Below are 13,806 nucleotides of genomic sequence, written 5' to 3'. Positions count from 1 at the left end.
CACGTGGAGGATCAGGTATCCTACAAGACAGGAATATTCTTGTTTCTCCACTACCCATCATTCAATGTCTCGTATTGATTTGATTTTACTCTCTAAAACTTTACTTCCCAGACTGGTGTCTGCGGGGTTCCTCCCCAGATCCTTGTCGGACCACAGTCCCTACTGGGTGTCGATCGGGCTGCCGCACGCCAGGTCACCACCGGCCTGGCGCTTGCGACCGCTCTGGCTGTCGCTACTGCCGGCGGGGGCCTCGCTGGACACCCAGTGGGAACGCTACTTTAGCGAAAATGTGGGTACTGCGTCCCCCTTGGCGGTATGGGAGGCCTTTAAGCTTCACGCCCGCGCTACCCTGATTTCCCAAATAAAAGCCTTCAGGACTAGATCGGCGGCGGCATACGACAGTACGGTAGCCGATCTTCAGGAGGCGGAGGCTGCTTTTCTAGCTGACCCCTCCAGTGCTGGGGCTTCCCATCTTAGGTCACTGACGAGGGTAGTTACCCAAATTGAGCTTGAACAGGCCAATAACAAGTTGTTTTTCCAACGCCAGAAGATCTTTGAACATGGAGAGAGGGCCGGGAAACTACTAGCTTATCTGGTACACTGTGAGGACAGGCCCCCAGTTGTTATTTCACTACAGACGGATACAGGTGACTTAGTGACTGACCCTGAGGTGGTGGCTGACAGGTTCCGCTCATTCTTTGCAGATCTATACACGTCTCGAGCCCCTAGTGACTTCACGGACATGCACCTGCTACTAGATGGGGTTGTGTTCCCTAGACTTACGGATGACCAGGTGTCTGAGTTGGAGGCTCCGATAACGGAAGATGAGATTGCTGAGGCCGTGTCCAGGTTCCCCAGGTCTAAGTCCCCGGGCACGGATGGACTTCCCATCGAGTTCTATGCCAATTTTTCTGAGCTTCTCCTGCCGCAGCTACTGAGGTTGTTCAATGCCATCTTTGAGGAAGATAGGCTACCCACGTCCATGAAAGAGGCGCTGATTGTGCTAATCCCTAAGCCGGGCAAAGACCCCCGATTTCCGGAATCATACCGCCCGATCTCCCTCCTCCAGGTAGACGTTAAAGTGCTCACGAAAATTCTTTCAATCCGCTTGAACCGGGTCATCTTGTCTCTGATACATGGAGACCAGACAGGCTTTATGCCCGGCAAAAACACATCTTTTAATCTTCGCAGACTGTATATGAACCTACAGGCTCGGCATGAGAACTCGGGAAGTAGGGTTGTGGTGACACTGGACACGGCCAAAGCTTTTGACTCTGTAGAATGGAGCTTTCTCTGGGCATGTTTGGAGAGGTTCGGGTTCGGCCCACAGTTCATTCATTAAGTGGATCCGCTTGATGTACAGTGCTTCGGTTGCCAAAATCCTGGCGAATGGCAGGACCTCTGCATCGTTTCCGCTTACCAGGGGGACGAGGCAGGGCTGCCCACTTTCTCCTTTACTATACGCCTTGGCGGCCGAACCACTGGCCATCGCTATTCGTAATCATCCTGGTATTGAGGGACTGCGTATGGGATCCCTGACCGAAAAACTTAGCATGTATGCCGACGACACGTTACTGTACTTGGTGGACTCGGACGCTTCTCTTACCACGGCCTTGCAACTGATAGAACGCTTTGGCAGGTACTCCGGCCTGCAGATGAACTGGGACAAGTCCCAGATCCTACCTCTTGATCATCCCTCCCCGCCTCGCTCTCCCTCACACTTGCCCCTACAGCGGGTGTCGAGGATTAAGTATCTGGGAGTCTTGGTCACGTCACACCCCCGTGACTATATCCGGGACAACGTCCAACCCATTTATGACCTGATCAAAACCCAAATTTGGGCAAAGCTCCCTTTGGTCGTTATGGGGAGAGTGAATCTTATAAAAATGGTTCTGCTCCCAAAAATACTCTGTTCTCTGGCACTCCCCGATATACCTGCCTTTAAAATTCTTCAAACAGATGGAATCCCTCCTTAAAGCCTTTGTGTGGGGCCAGAGTAGGCATAAGCTTGCCTGGCGTAAACTTAAAAACCCCTCCAATCTGGGCGGAGTAGCCCTACCCGATTTCAACCTTTACTACCTGGCCGCCCAACTATCCCACCTGTTCCACATAGATAAAACCGATAGGACCCGGTTTCTACAGCTCTTGTGCCCCAGATGGGCCCAATTGACTGAGGAACCACTGACTGTTGTCCTCCGAGGGGTGCGGGGCTCTGAGATTGCGGGCGAGACTGACTCTATGCTGTACCATTATAGTAGGATCTGGGAAGTCGTCATGACTAAGATGCAGTACCCTGCCCTTCACACTCATACTCCCCTGTGGCATAACGCGGCCCTGGCAGAGTTCGTGTCCGTGCCGGACCCTGAGCTCTGGTGTAGTAAAGGGATTCGCTTTCTTTCACACTTACTGCAAGGGACGACTCTGCGCACGTTCATAGACCTGAGCTCCACCAATGACCTCCCGGCCTCTATGCTCTTCCGTTACTGCCAGATCAGACATGCATTTAGAGCCCAGTTCCTGGCCCCTCCCCCTCCTTTGGAGACCCCCCTCCATGATTGAATTCCTCAAGAGTACCTACCCCCAACACATAATCTCCATCCTCTATGCGGAACTCCACACTCCCTGCTCCACAGTGATTGCCTATGCTGCTAAGACCCCCTGGGAGGAAGATGTAGGGACTATAGATGACGATGAATGGGATGATGCCTTGGGGTCGTGCAAAACTGTGTCCTAGACTTTCTGACAGACTCACCCAACTCTTCATTCTACACCGAGCATATCTGACCCCTCTCGGCCTCCAGAGGTACAGGCCTGAGGTGTCATCCAATTGCCCAATGTGCCGGACGGCTGTGGGCACCTTTTTCCACCTCCTCTGGAGTTGTCCTCAGCTCCAGGGGTACTGGAAACAAATTGTTACCTTCCTTCATGACAAAATGGGCTCCCCGGTACAGCTGGTCCCCAAACAGTGCCTACTGGGTATATACCCGGATGAGGACATTGACAAAAGCCTACTTATCCTCCTGCAGACCACATTGTTTATAGCCCGGAAGTTGATTGCCCGACGGTGGATGCGGGATTCCCCGCCCACTTTTGGTGCATGGAAGGCTGAGGTCAATACTGTCCTACCGTACCATAAACTCATGTACAAAAACAGGGGAAATCCAGCTAAATTCACCAAGATATGGGATAGATGGGTCCAGAGCCTGGATACAGGGAACTGAGACACCCCCTGTTCATGGTTGTGATCCCTGCAGGTGGATGATCCTGCTTTGTATGTTATGTGCTCGTAATGTGAAACGGTATGCCCTACTAAAGCGCATTGTTCCGACTGTATTTACATGCATGGTCCTTGTTGACACTTGTTGAATTTCTGTGTTTATTTCTGTAAATGATGTTCATCATCTAATTGTCCTTTTTTTGTCCAATAAACTCACTGGTTTAAAAAAAAAAACAAATCATGAAGGTCATACAAAATACTAGATGTAGTTGTTTTTGTTGTGGGGCGTTTTCATTTTGCATCAATTTGAGTAAAAGTGAAGATTTTGTAATCTAAGATAAATTATTAACCTTACTTTCATGTAATGAGCTAAATGTTCTATAAAACTCAGTTTTGTCAACATTTTTTTAAATTGCTCTGGTGTTCTTCGAGATATTAATGAAAATATTTATTTTTCAAAAGTGGTATACTCATTTCATGCTGAGCACTGTATTTGAGTGCAGAAAGATAAATGGACTACGAGAGCTCTCACCAGCACCCTCGTAGTTCATTGGGAAAACTACAAGTCATCAGCTGCAGTGGAAAACAGGAAACTGTGAATGAATGATGCGGCCGTGTGGGCAGAGCACCACATGGCCGCAGTGTTTTCAAATTGTTACAGCGGGTGCCAATGTAACAGAAAAATCAGGGGGAGAGACTGCAGATGCTGGGACATGTTACTCGTTCCACCCTAAATATTGGTGAAATGTAACATGCTCCAAAGGTGAACTTATTCTTTAAAAAGGTGTTTTGTTTTGTTTTTTTTAAACTGAGACAAGCATCCAGGCATAATATTATTTATATGATATAGACATATCAAAAAAAAAAAAAAAAATTGTGGCAGTGGGTTTGTTATCACCAAGGCTGAAGTTCAGCTTTAAGTGAGTCACTTCAAACTCTTACCCCAGTTCAGAAAAATATATTTAGCTTTGGTGTGTGTAGTTGCAGTTTGAGCAAATTTGGTGTGTTTTTTTTTTTTTTTTTTTGGTTGCTCTGATGTAACATTGAATATATTGATAGGTGATCATCGATTGCTGTGAAGGTGGGTCACATAAGGAAGTTATGGATAAACTGTTAAGGAAGGCATCAGAAACCAAAACCCTGAGCCCTGACAGTCTCATCAAGCTTCTTCAAGCTGTCCGAGAAGCATTTCCTGACCTCCACTCATTGCTCGATGTACTGGAGCCACACAGCAAAAAGTCCAACTTCAAAGGTATAAAACAAGCCTAGAAAAATGTTTTGCCTTTTAACGACAACGTTTTCAGCTGGTCTGGGCAGTGGTGAAAGTATGCATGTGGCCATCCACAGATCCGTACAGTTGTTTAGCAGTGTGGGCTTGCAGCAGTCAGGTCCTAGCACCAGTTTTTCTGGGTTTATTATTTGGACATGGCGGTAGTACGTCGTCCTCGTATTATTTGGACATGGCGATAGTACCTCCTCATATTATTTGGACATGGCGATAGTACCTCCTCATATTATTTGGACATGGCGATAGTACCTCCTCATATTATTTGGACATGGCAGTAGTACGTCCTCCTAATGTTTGTGTAACTTCCCTGTGTATTTTGTGGGTTCCTTCCATGCTCTACAAACCTAGTGGCGGGTTATTGTTTTCTATCAGTGCGCTTTAGCATGAATTTGAAACTGTATGTAGTAGGGATTCGGGGGGGATTTACAGTCATGTATTGGCTGCCCAGGACAGATGTTTACTGTTTGTGTGCAAAATTTCCAGAAATTACACAACTGTTGTTGTTTCTACCAATATGATAAAACCTTCTGTGTGAATTGTAAAAGCAGGATTGGTGTGAGAAACCCATTGCCTGATTCTTTGTAAGTCTGCCCTAAAGTCTCTTATGTTGCAGCATACTAAACTGATGTAAAATATTCCGCTTCCTCTGGTGCAGGCAAGCTGAGCACAGCTGATTATGGAGCGGAGTTACTGAAACAATATCAGGAGAATTTTTCAGAAGTGGTGAACGATGCGGACATCATACTCGGTGGCCTTTCAACAGCATCGCATTTAACAGATCACGAGAAAGAGGTGAGATTATTTTTCCTTTTTGTAGCACTTTACTTTTTTAGGGCAAATGTACTTTGACATTTTTATGTTTTGCTTTTGACAGCTGTTTATAAACCATTTTTGAAGGATCTGGAAATAACGTGTTTGAATTTTGCATTACATGGAGCAGTGGACACTTGTGTGTGTTGCTGCTTTTGTGATCCATCACGTTACTTTGGTTTTGATCTTTTAGAAAAGTCAACGTAAAAGCATCTGAAGCGTGCCCCAAAGTGATATTGGATGAAAGTGTTTGTTTAAAGGCTAAATTTATCTTTCGTAAATAAAAATAAATAATAATTATAATCATAATGCACATCTTTTTGCAGGTAAAAAAATGTGCATTTATTTATTTACATTGCCGCGTGTAAAGCATTGAACCCGTGATCAGCAGATCGCGGTTGCAATACCAGGATCCTGCTAACTCTCAGTAAGCTGTCTGCCGGTACCTCCCGTATGGCAGGCAGTTGCTGAATGACGGGAAGAGCGCTCACCAGTGTCCTCACAGTGTCTTTGAGAACTACAAACCATCAGCTGCAATGGCTGACTGTACTTGTAGTCTGTTCACAGGAAACTCCAAATGAATGACGCTGTTTTTAAATTATGATGGGTAGAAGATCCCTTGCCTGCTGTCACAAAGAGGGGAGTGCTGACAAACAGAGTTGGGTGAATAGGAGCATGTTACATGTTACACCCTAAGTATAGGTTACACAAATAAAGTGAAACATAACATATAAAATACACATTTGTGTATTTAAATGTGTATCAATTTAGGTCTTCAAGACACCGCAGTGACACTTTGCAAGGAAGGAGTGTTCATTTCACTTTGGCAATCACTGCGTGAACCATCACCAACCATGAGAAGTAGACTCTTACCAGAACATGAGGACTCCACTACAGTGTCATATCAACCTGTATCTGACAGTCCCATCAAACAGAAATCCAGCTCATACTGTTTGGCTGGAGTTCCACAGTGTATCTTTTTTTTCCAATAAATGGTAACAGAGGCAATCATATAATGCACAAAATTCCACATAAAATCAAAATGGGAAGAATCTACAATAGTGTAAATCTGACTAAAAAGGTTTTATTGCACTTCAATCAAAGTATGAATACTACTCACATGGATAAAACAAATATGTGCTTTGTATATACTACATTCCCGGGATGTATGGTAAGAAATTCCAGACAATGCTTCACAAAATGACTAGTCCAGATAAGCGTGGCGATGTTGTGTGTGCTGGCTCCGCCCAATGTGTTTCATCATATGTGACATCATCGGGGGCATAGTATGAAGTAATTAAAACATCTATGGCTTGCCTTAGGCCTCATGTCTGGCATTTGTGTTTTTTTTTTTTTTTTTTTTTTACACCTCTGAATGCGACTCTAGGTCATCTTAGGGCCCTTTCACGCGGACGCTCCGTATGTCCGCAAATCATCCTATTTTTTTGCGGATGATTTACGGACATAATGTAAGTCAATGACATTGCGGATGTAAGAGGAGTACCATCCGCTGACATCCGATTTTCTTCCTTTCAGTTCTGTTTTTTGGAACGGAACAGAACCCTATTTTTCCTCAAAAAACGGAAAAGAAGCAAAATCGGATGTCAGCGGTGTCATCCACTGATATCCGCAATGCCCATAGACTTACATTATGTCCGTATATCATCCACAAACGCATGGGATGATATGCGGACATACGGAGCGGCTGACACAAGTGTCATCTGCTCCGTGAAAAAAAAAATAAATAAAGGACCGGAGCGGATCGCAATGCGGTCCGCTCCGTGTGAAAGAGCCCTAATGTGCATATGCAGATTGTGTTATTTTTACAGGTGTATTTTAGAGCAGCATTCAGGGGTGTAAGAAAAAATACCCAAAAAGCCTGCATTCAGAGCAAAGTTTATCAGTGTATTTTATGCATATATGCACATGTGTGAGAGTGTAAATTTATTTCAATGGCCAGAATAAGTTAATATTCTGACCAGTAGAATGTGTTTACGCTGAATGCTGTATGTGCATGAATGCACCTACACATTAGAGGCATTTTATTGTGGCAGAAAAAATGCAGCATATTTGGAGCATAAATTTATACTCCCTTGGACAGTGAAGGAGAATTGGCACATCAGTGTGTAAAGGGGAGGGGGGGGGGGGTACATGAATTATCACATGTTGAGTGTTAGGATGATGATATAAATAAAATGTAATTGTTATATTTGTTACATTTTCTTTCTAGGTGATGGAGCAGATTGTCAGGAAAAATTGCAACACTCGCATTTTCAGTGTTATGATGTCTACAGTCTTTGAGGAGCAAACCTTGCCTGTAATGGCTGTCTGGCAGTTACTTTTATCCATGGAAGAACTGAGCTCAGCTGTGAGGTCTCTGATGGACGAGGTCCGTAAAGAGCCAGGAGCTGATGTCTTCTTCCAAAGCGGTATGACGATTTCCGAGACAGACATACACATTAAAGGGCACGTTCACTTTAAAAATGAAAAAAGGGTACATATAGAGGATTCTTTTTGAATTTTACCACTTTTATGAGAGCTTTCCACATTACAAGCACTGGCTAACTTTAACTGTACCGTCAATACATTAATAAATCTTGTTTCTCAGTTCTTGTATAAACTGTATTATGTTCATCGATAGCCAAAATTTGTATTCTATTTTGGATAAAGGGGGTGAAATCAGAAATGTTTTTACCAATTTTATATTTTTTTGTTGCTGTGGGGAACCTCATTCTTGACCTCCTGTCAGGACAGGAAATGATGGGAAATCAATTCAGCAGAGAACAGGAAGTGATGGGAAAGGGACACATTTTTAGTGGCGTACGGAGGGGTTAGAACACGGCTTGACATATTTGCTTTGAGTCTAGGAACCAGTTAAAGAGTTAGGAACCAGTCTGTGCGCCGCAATATGTAACATGTATCACAATCAACTTTTTCATGCGTAGGCGCTCCAACGGGTGCATTTATGTTTGCATGTGCATATATGTGCATGTCTCCCCTGTGCTTCATTGAATGTAATGAGTGCAGATCGTACTGCATTACATTCTTTCCCGGCCATGTTGGCTGGGGAAACTGTAAACAGGGACCAGGAGTGATGTCTACCCCTCTACCCTGCAGCGCCTGCTATGCTGGTCCCGGGCCTGCAGATGGGCAAGCAGGGCCCAGGATACATAGCAGGGGTGGGTAAGGGGGGGGCACTTTACGCAACGCAGCGGAGGGCATGTGGACCATCCCCAGTAGGACACAGGCCCAAGGAAGAAAGGCAGCATCACAGCCTGTCCATCACCTGACCACCATATACATGTGATGGGCAGCGGCTCACTAGGGAAGGACAGTGCAGCAAGGTTGGGGCGATGAGAGATCCAGTGACCGGGGCATTCTCATGCCACCTTAGTCTGTGTGGCTATTACAGTATAGGGAAAAACAGAAGAGAATGCAAAAATTTAAGACAACTGTTTTTTCCTCTTTGTAGGGAGGGGGTATGTAAAAGGAACTGAAGCCGTTCCAGCCATCTGCCCCACACTGTCCGTCCACTCATCGGCGGGCGCCAGATCAAGCTCGCATCACCTTCAACTGAAACCCAGCTGTCAAACTGGGAAGGAGATGTTGAATGTGGGCGGACAGTGAGAGCAGAGGAGGGCACCAGTTCCCCGGCAAATGTAAGCCCTGTAAGGGAAAGTCAGGATAGCGAGTGCTGTATCCCCCTCCAGCAGGCCACAAAGCCGCGGCCATAATTACTGGCCAGCCTGACCTCTTAGTCCTCACGCCCGCAGGAGGACAGGGGAGGGGCCACATGGGGAGACCAAATCCAGACAAGACCCCTGCTGCAGTGTAGCCCAGGCACCAGGACACTTTCTAGTCTCTATGGTGACCTGGCGCCTGGGGTTTGTTGAGCCCTGGGTTAGAACTTCTGACAATGTGTTTATTGCTGTTCTGCCACCTTGTCTCTGTGACAACTGCTCCACAGATTTCTTGTCCTGGTGTCACCGGTCAAGATGTGAGGGAACATCTCGCCAGTAGAATCACGGACAAAATAACTCTACAACAATATCTGACAATCAGTGGACTTTAGAAACAAAAAGGCTCATAGGTATTCAGTTCAAACATGCAGTTTTTACTAATTGAATTAAAATTAGAAAGCAGCAGTAGGGTGGTCCTTGAGTTATACACTTCCCCTCAGGTCGCTGCACTGCAGAACATTCTGTTTCCTGATTTAGATGCACTGCTGAGGATATGCAGAAGCTGGTAAAGTCAGAGGTTTTGTTTACTCTTTCTGCTGCATTTTCTATGCTTCACCTGATTTTTTATTTTTTTATTTTTTCTGATGACAGTATTGAATAGAGAAAGTGAGGTCGCTGAAATTTTGATTCACCACAGCTCATTAATTGCACAAGCATTTCGACAGTGTGAGCACCTGGGTTCAATGACATCTGAGGATGAAGCCTTGAGTGACCTAGTGAAAGAGGTATATGTTTATCATTTAAAGCATTGAGTCCTATTTGTAACAGCTGGAGCACAGAAAACTTTTGCAAGCAAGCAATGGAGACATCTTGTTTTTTTTATTGGAAGATTCCACCTAAATGATTTATGTGGTCAACTGCTTTATTTTTGCTTCATTTTTTATAAAGTATTCTCTGATCTATAGAGTTGTTCTCTGATAATGTTATGATGTGTTTGTTACAACCATTGAAGCAGTTTCCTAAACCTATGCTGGGTATAGCCCTTTAATGAAATGGTTTGAAAAACATGTCATACTTACCTGCTCTGTGTAATAGTTTTGCACAGAGCAGCCCAGATCCTCCTCCTCTTGAGTCCCCCACTGGCACTCCTGGCTCCTCCCCCCACTGAGTGCTCCCATAGCAAGCTGCCTGCTATGGGGTTGCTCATGCATGCTTGCTCCCAAGCTGGTTCTGTGTCTCAGCACTGCCCATCCGCTTACTCCTCACTGGTTGTGATTGACAGCAGCAGGAGCTAATGGCTCCCACTGCTATGTCTGAGCCAATGAGGAGAGAGAGAGCTTAGATATCCTTGGCTCTTGTGCACATTGCTGGATCGAGGTCGGGCTAAGGTAAGTATAAGGAGGGGCTAAAGGGGGGGGGGGGCTGCTTGCAGGAGGTTTTTAACCTTAAAGTGATACTTAACACACTTTTTAATTTACATTGTCCCTTCTATTTCTATATGTGGATGATGGCACTAATTATTTTAATAAGGAAACATCGAAGTACCTTTTTTCTTAATCGATATTCAGCTTTTACATGACCCAGTTCTTTTTCACACATACCAATGCAGAGTGCAGTTGTATGAATCATGCAAACAGGAGGCGAGGCATTTTGCCTTGTCTAGTGGGGGAATAGCTGTCCAACTGCATCTGTTGTGAATGAACCTGTATGGAGAATTAACTGGACAGCTGCATTGTTCCTGTGATAGGCCTGTATTCACTTGTCAACCCCAGCATTCTAATAGCCACTGTGTTTTTTTTTTTTTTTTACAGCTGTTAAGCATCCCGGACCAGACAGAAGATGGAGATTTGTCTTTGAACATGGTTCTGAGTTCTGCACTGCACCACACCATCCCTGTCATGAAATTCTGCCACTTGCTGTGTTCTGCCAAAGACATTGCCCCTGACTTAAATCCCGTGTTCAAAGATCTGGAGGAACATGGTGAGGGGATTTCAGCTGTCTGTATATTCTGGTAAATCTGCATTGGGTCCACAGCCGATTCCACAGTGGAGTTAATGTCCTAAAATTGGGAGGTGCAACATTTGGTGCAGCTCTGCATAGAAACCAATCCGCTTCCAGGTTTTTTTGTCAAAGCTTAGTTGAACAAGCTGAAGTAAGAAGCTGATTGGCGACCATGCACAGCTGCACCAGATTTTGCATACTCCATTTTTAGTAAATCAACCCCAGTATCAGTGTAGTATATGAGTGAGCAGACTGCCACTTCGTTATTATGCAGTAGTAGCCAGTGCAGATGTTAAAGCTGAACTAAACCTTTCTATCTTCTATCAGTTACAGAAACAGTATACCATTTTGGTCACTATTTGTTCACTCAATTTGGTCGCTTTTTGCTCACCAAGCACTTTATATATATATATATATATATATATATATATATATATATATATATATATATATATATATATATATATATAGAGATAGATATATATATAGATATATATAGAGATAGATATTATTTTTTATATATTTTTTTATATATTTATTTATATCTCTTGAATGTGTCATTTATTCACCGTCAATAAAACTATTGCACTTAATATTTATAATTTTATATATGGTTTACTGTTTCTGTAACTGATTGTACCATATTTTACTGTGATATTAAGAATTTATTTATATTACACCACCACACTTTAATATTTTTAGGCAGCGCCATGTGCCTCACCACCCCCACTACTCTGGAGTTTTACATTTGAGCACTTTACGCTTTTCCTGTTGAACTCTATACACAAATGCTTTATACATATGAGCATCAGCCCGACTCTATACTAGTGCGACATAACCTATCCTTCACAATGTTACAGTTTGCTCACTGAGGAAGTAAAGATTTAGGAATTGCATCTTTCTGTTTTTCTTTTGCTTGGTATTAAACAAGACTCTTGTTTTTATTCAAGAAGTCGTTTTTTTTTTTCTTTAGGGCTGCTGGTGGAAGGTAAATGCAACTTCCAAGGTGATGAGAAGTGGAACGTCAGCAATGACTGTCACATGGATGCTGTTGAAGAGATTGGGGACAGGAACGAAGAGGAGGAAGAAGCTAAGGATGACGAAAATGAAGAGGTTGATTCAGAAAAAGAGAGAGCAGAACTCGCTCAAGAAAAGGGTTCAAAGAAAAACTTTATCTGCAAGTCCTGCGATAAGATCTTCCTCTTCCGCTGTCGCCTGGAGGTTCATATGAAGCGCTGCAGAATGGCCAAAAGGAATCCTTTACAGTGCAAGGACTGCAATGTGGTACAAGCCTCCAAGAAAGAGCTGGAACAGCATAGAGAAGAAGTGCATGGCTACCTGATTTCACGTAATAACAAAGGCAAAAGGAGAATGCTTGTTACTTGTGACATTTGTGGCAAGGAGTTTGCTCATCCATCAGGTAACAAGTGATATTTTTTGTTTTCAAATGAGCTTTGCCATTGAGTTTTACTTTAGCCAGCTATCTGACTTTAAAGTGATATTAACCACCTCCTTACTGGGCACTTGTACCCCCTACCTGACCAGGCCAGTTTTCAGCTTTCAGCACTCACACATTGACAATTGCAGTCATGCTACACTGTACCCATATTAAATTTATCTAATTTTTTTCACATAAATAGAGCTTTTTTGGTGGTGTTTAATCACCACTGTTTTTTTTTTTATTTTTTGCTAAACAAACAAAAAAAGACCGGAAATTTTTGAGAAAAAAAAAGTTTCTCATATTTTGTTATAACATTTTGCAAACAGGTAATTTTTCTCCTTCACTGATGGGCACTAAAGAGCAATGATAAGGTGGCACTGATGGGGCTGCACTGGTAGGCAGCACTGATAATTGACGATGATTAGCAACACTGGAGGGGACTGATGTCCCAGAAGCCAGGTACTGGCTTTCTTCTTCTTCACGCTGACAGCGTAAGGAAAAAAAAATGCCGACAACCAGCTTCTGTTTACATCGTGTGATCAGCTGTCATTGACTGACAGCTGATCACTTAGTAAAGGGTCCGCTGTGATTGACTTTGAATGACAATTGCACAGTCATGCTACACTGTACCCATATGACATTTTTAGAATTTTTTTCACATCATTAGAGCTTTCTTTTGGTGATATTTAATCACCACTGTGTTTTTTTTTTGTTTTTTTTTTTGCTAAACCAAAAATTAAAAAAAAGTTTTTTTTCATATTTTATAAAATTTTGCAGACAGGTAATTTTTCTCCTTCACTGATGGGCACTGATAAGGTGGCAATGATGAGGCTGCGCTGATGGGGGTGCGTTGATGGGGCTGCACTGCTGGGCACTGATAGGCAGCACTGATAAGTGACTGATTAGCAGCACTGGAGGGCACTAAGGGGACTGATGTCCCTCTAACACAGGGATCCTCAAACCACGGCCCTCCAGCTTTTGTGGAACTACACATCCCATGAGGCATTGTAAAACTCTGACATTCACAGACAGGACTAGGCATGATGGCAATTGTAGTTCCTGAACAACTGGAGGGCCATAGTTTGAAGACCCCTGCTCTAACAGAAGCCGGTTACTGGCTTTCTTCTTTTCTTCACACTGACAGCGTGAGGATAATAAAAAAAAAAAAAAAAAAGCTGATAACCGGCTTCTGTTTACATCGTGTGATCAGCTGTCATTGGCTGACAGCTGATCACGTGGTAAAGGGTCCTCTGTGATTGGCCCTTTATTATGATCTGTGATCAGCTGGTGCGTAAGCAGCGTGAGAACGGGAAGGTGTCAATGTACGCCCTCCCAGCATTTTAAGCCCATGCTGTACCTGGCTATATTG

The 13,806-nt window shown here is 43.8% G+C and overlaps 1 protein-coding gene across 1 annotated transcript in view; it reads left to right on the top strand.

Annotated features, from left to right (window-relative positions):
• Positions 1 to 13,806, top strand: part of ZBTB40 (zinc finger and BTB domain containing 40) — an 80,786-nt gene that overhangs the window by 30,567 nt on the left and 36,413 nt on the right. The window contains exons 6-11 of the mRNA XM_082273186.1: positions 4,277 to 4,469; positions 5,161 to 5,297; positions 7,546 to 7,744; positions 9,647 to 9,780; positions 10,807 to 10,975; positions 11,970 to 12,416. Of these exons, the coding sequence (XP_082129312.1) occupies positions 4,277 to 4,469; positions 5,161 to 5,297; positions 7,546 to 7,744; positions 9,647 to 9,780; positions 10,807 to 10,975; positions 11,970 to 12,416 (1,279 nt within the window). The remainder of the gene's footprint in view (positions 1 to 4,276; positions 4,470 to 5,160; positions 5,298 to 7,545; positions 7,745 to 9,646; positions 9,781 to 10,806; positions 10,976 to 11,969; positions 12,417 to 13,806) is intronic.

This window comes from Pelophylax lessonae, assembly GCF_965119305.1.
Source record: "Pelophylax lessonae genome assembly, chromosome: 12".
NCBI lineage: Eukaryota > Metazoa > Chordata > Amphibia > Anura > Ranidae > Pelophylax > Pelophylax lessonae.
The sequence above is the reverse complement of the archived record's forward strand: the minus strand, read 5'-3'. Positions and strand labels throughout refer to the sequence as shown.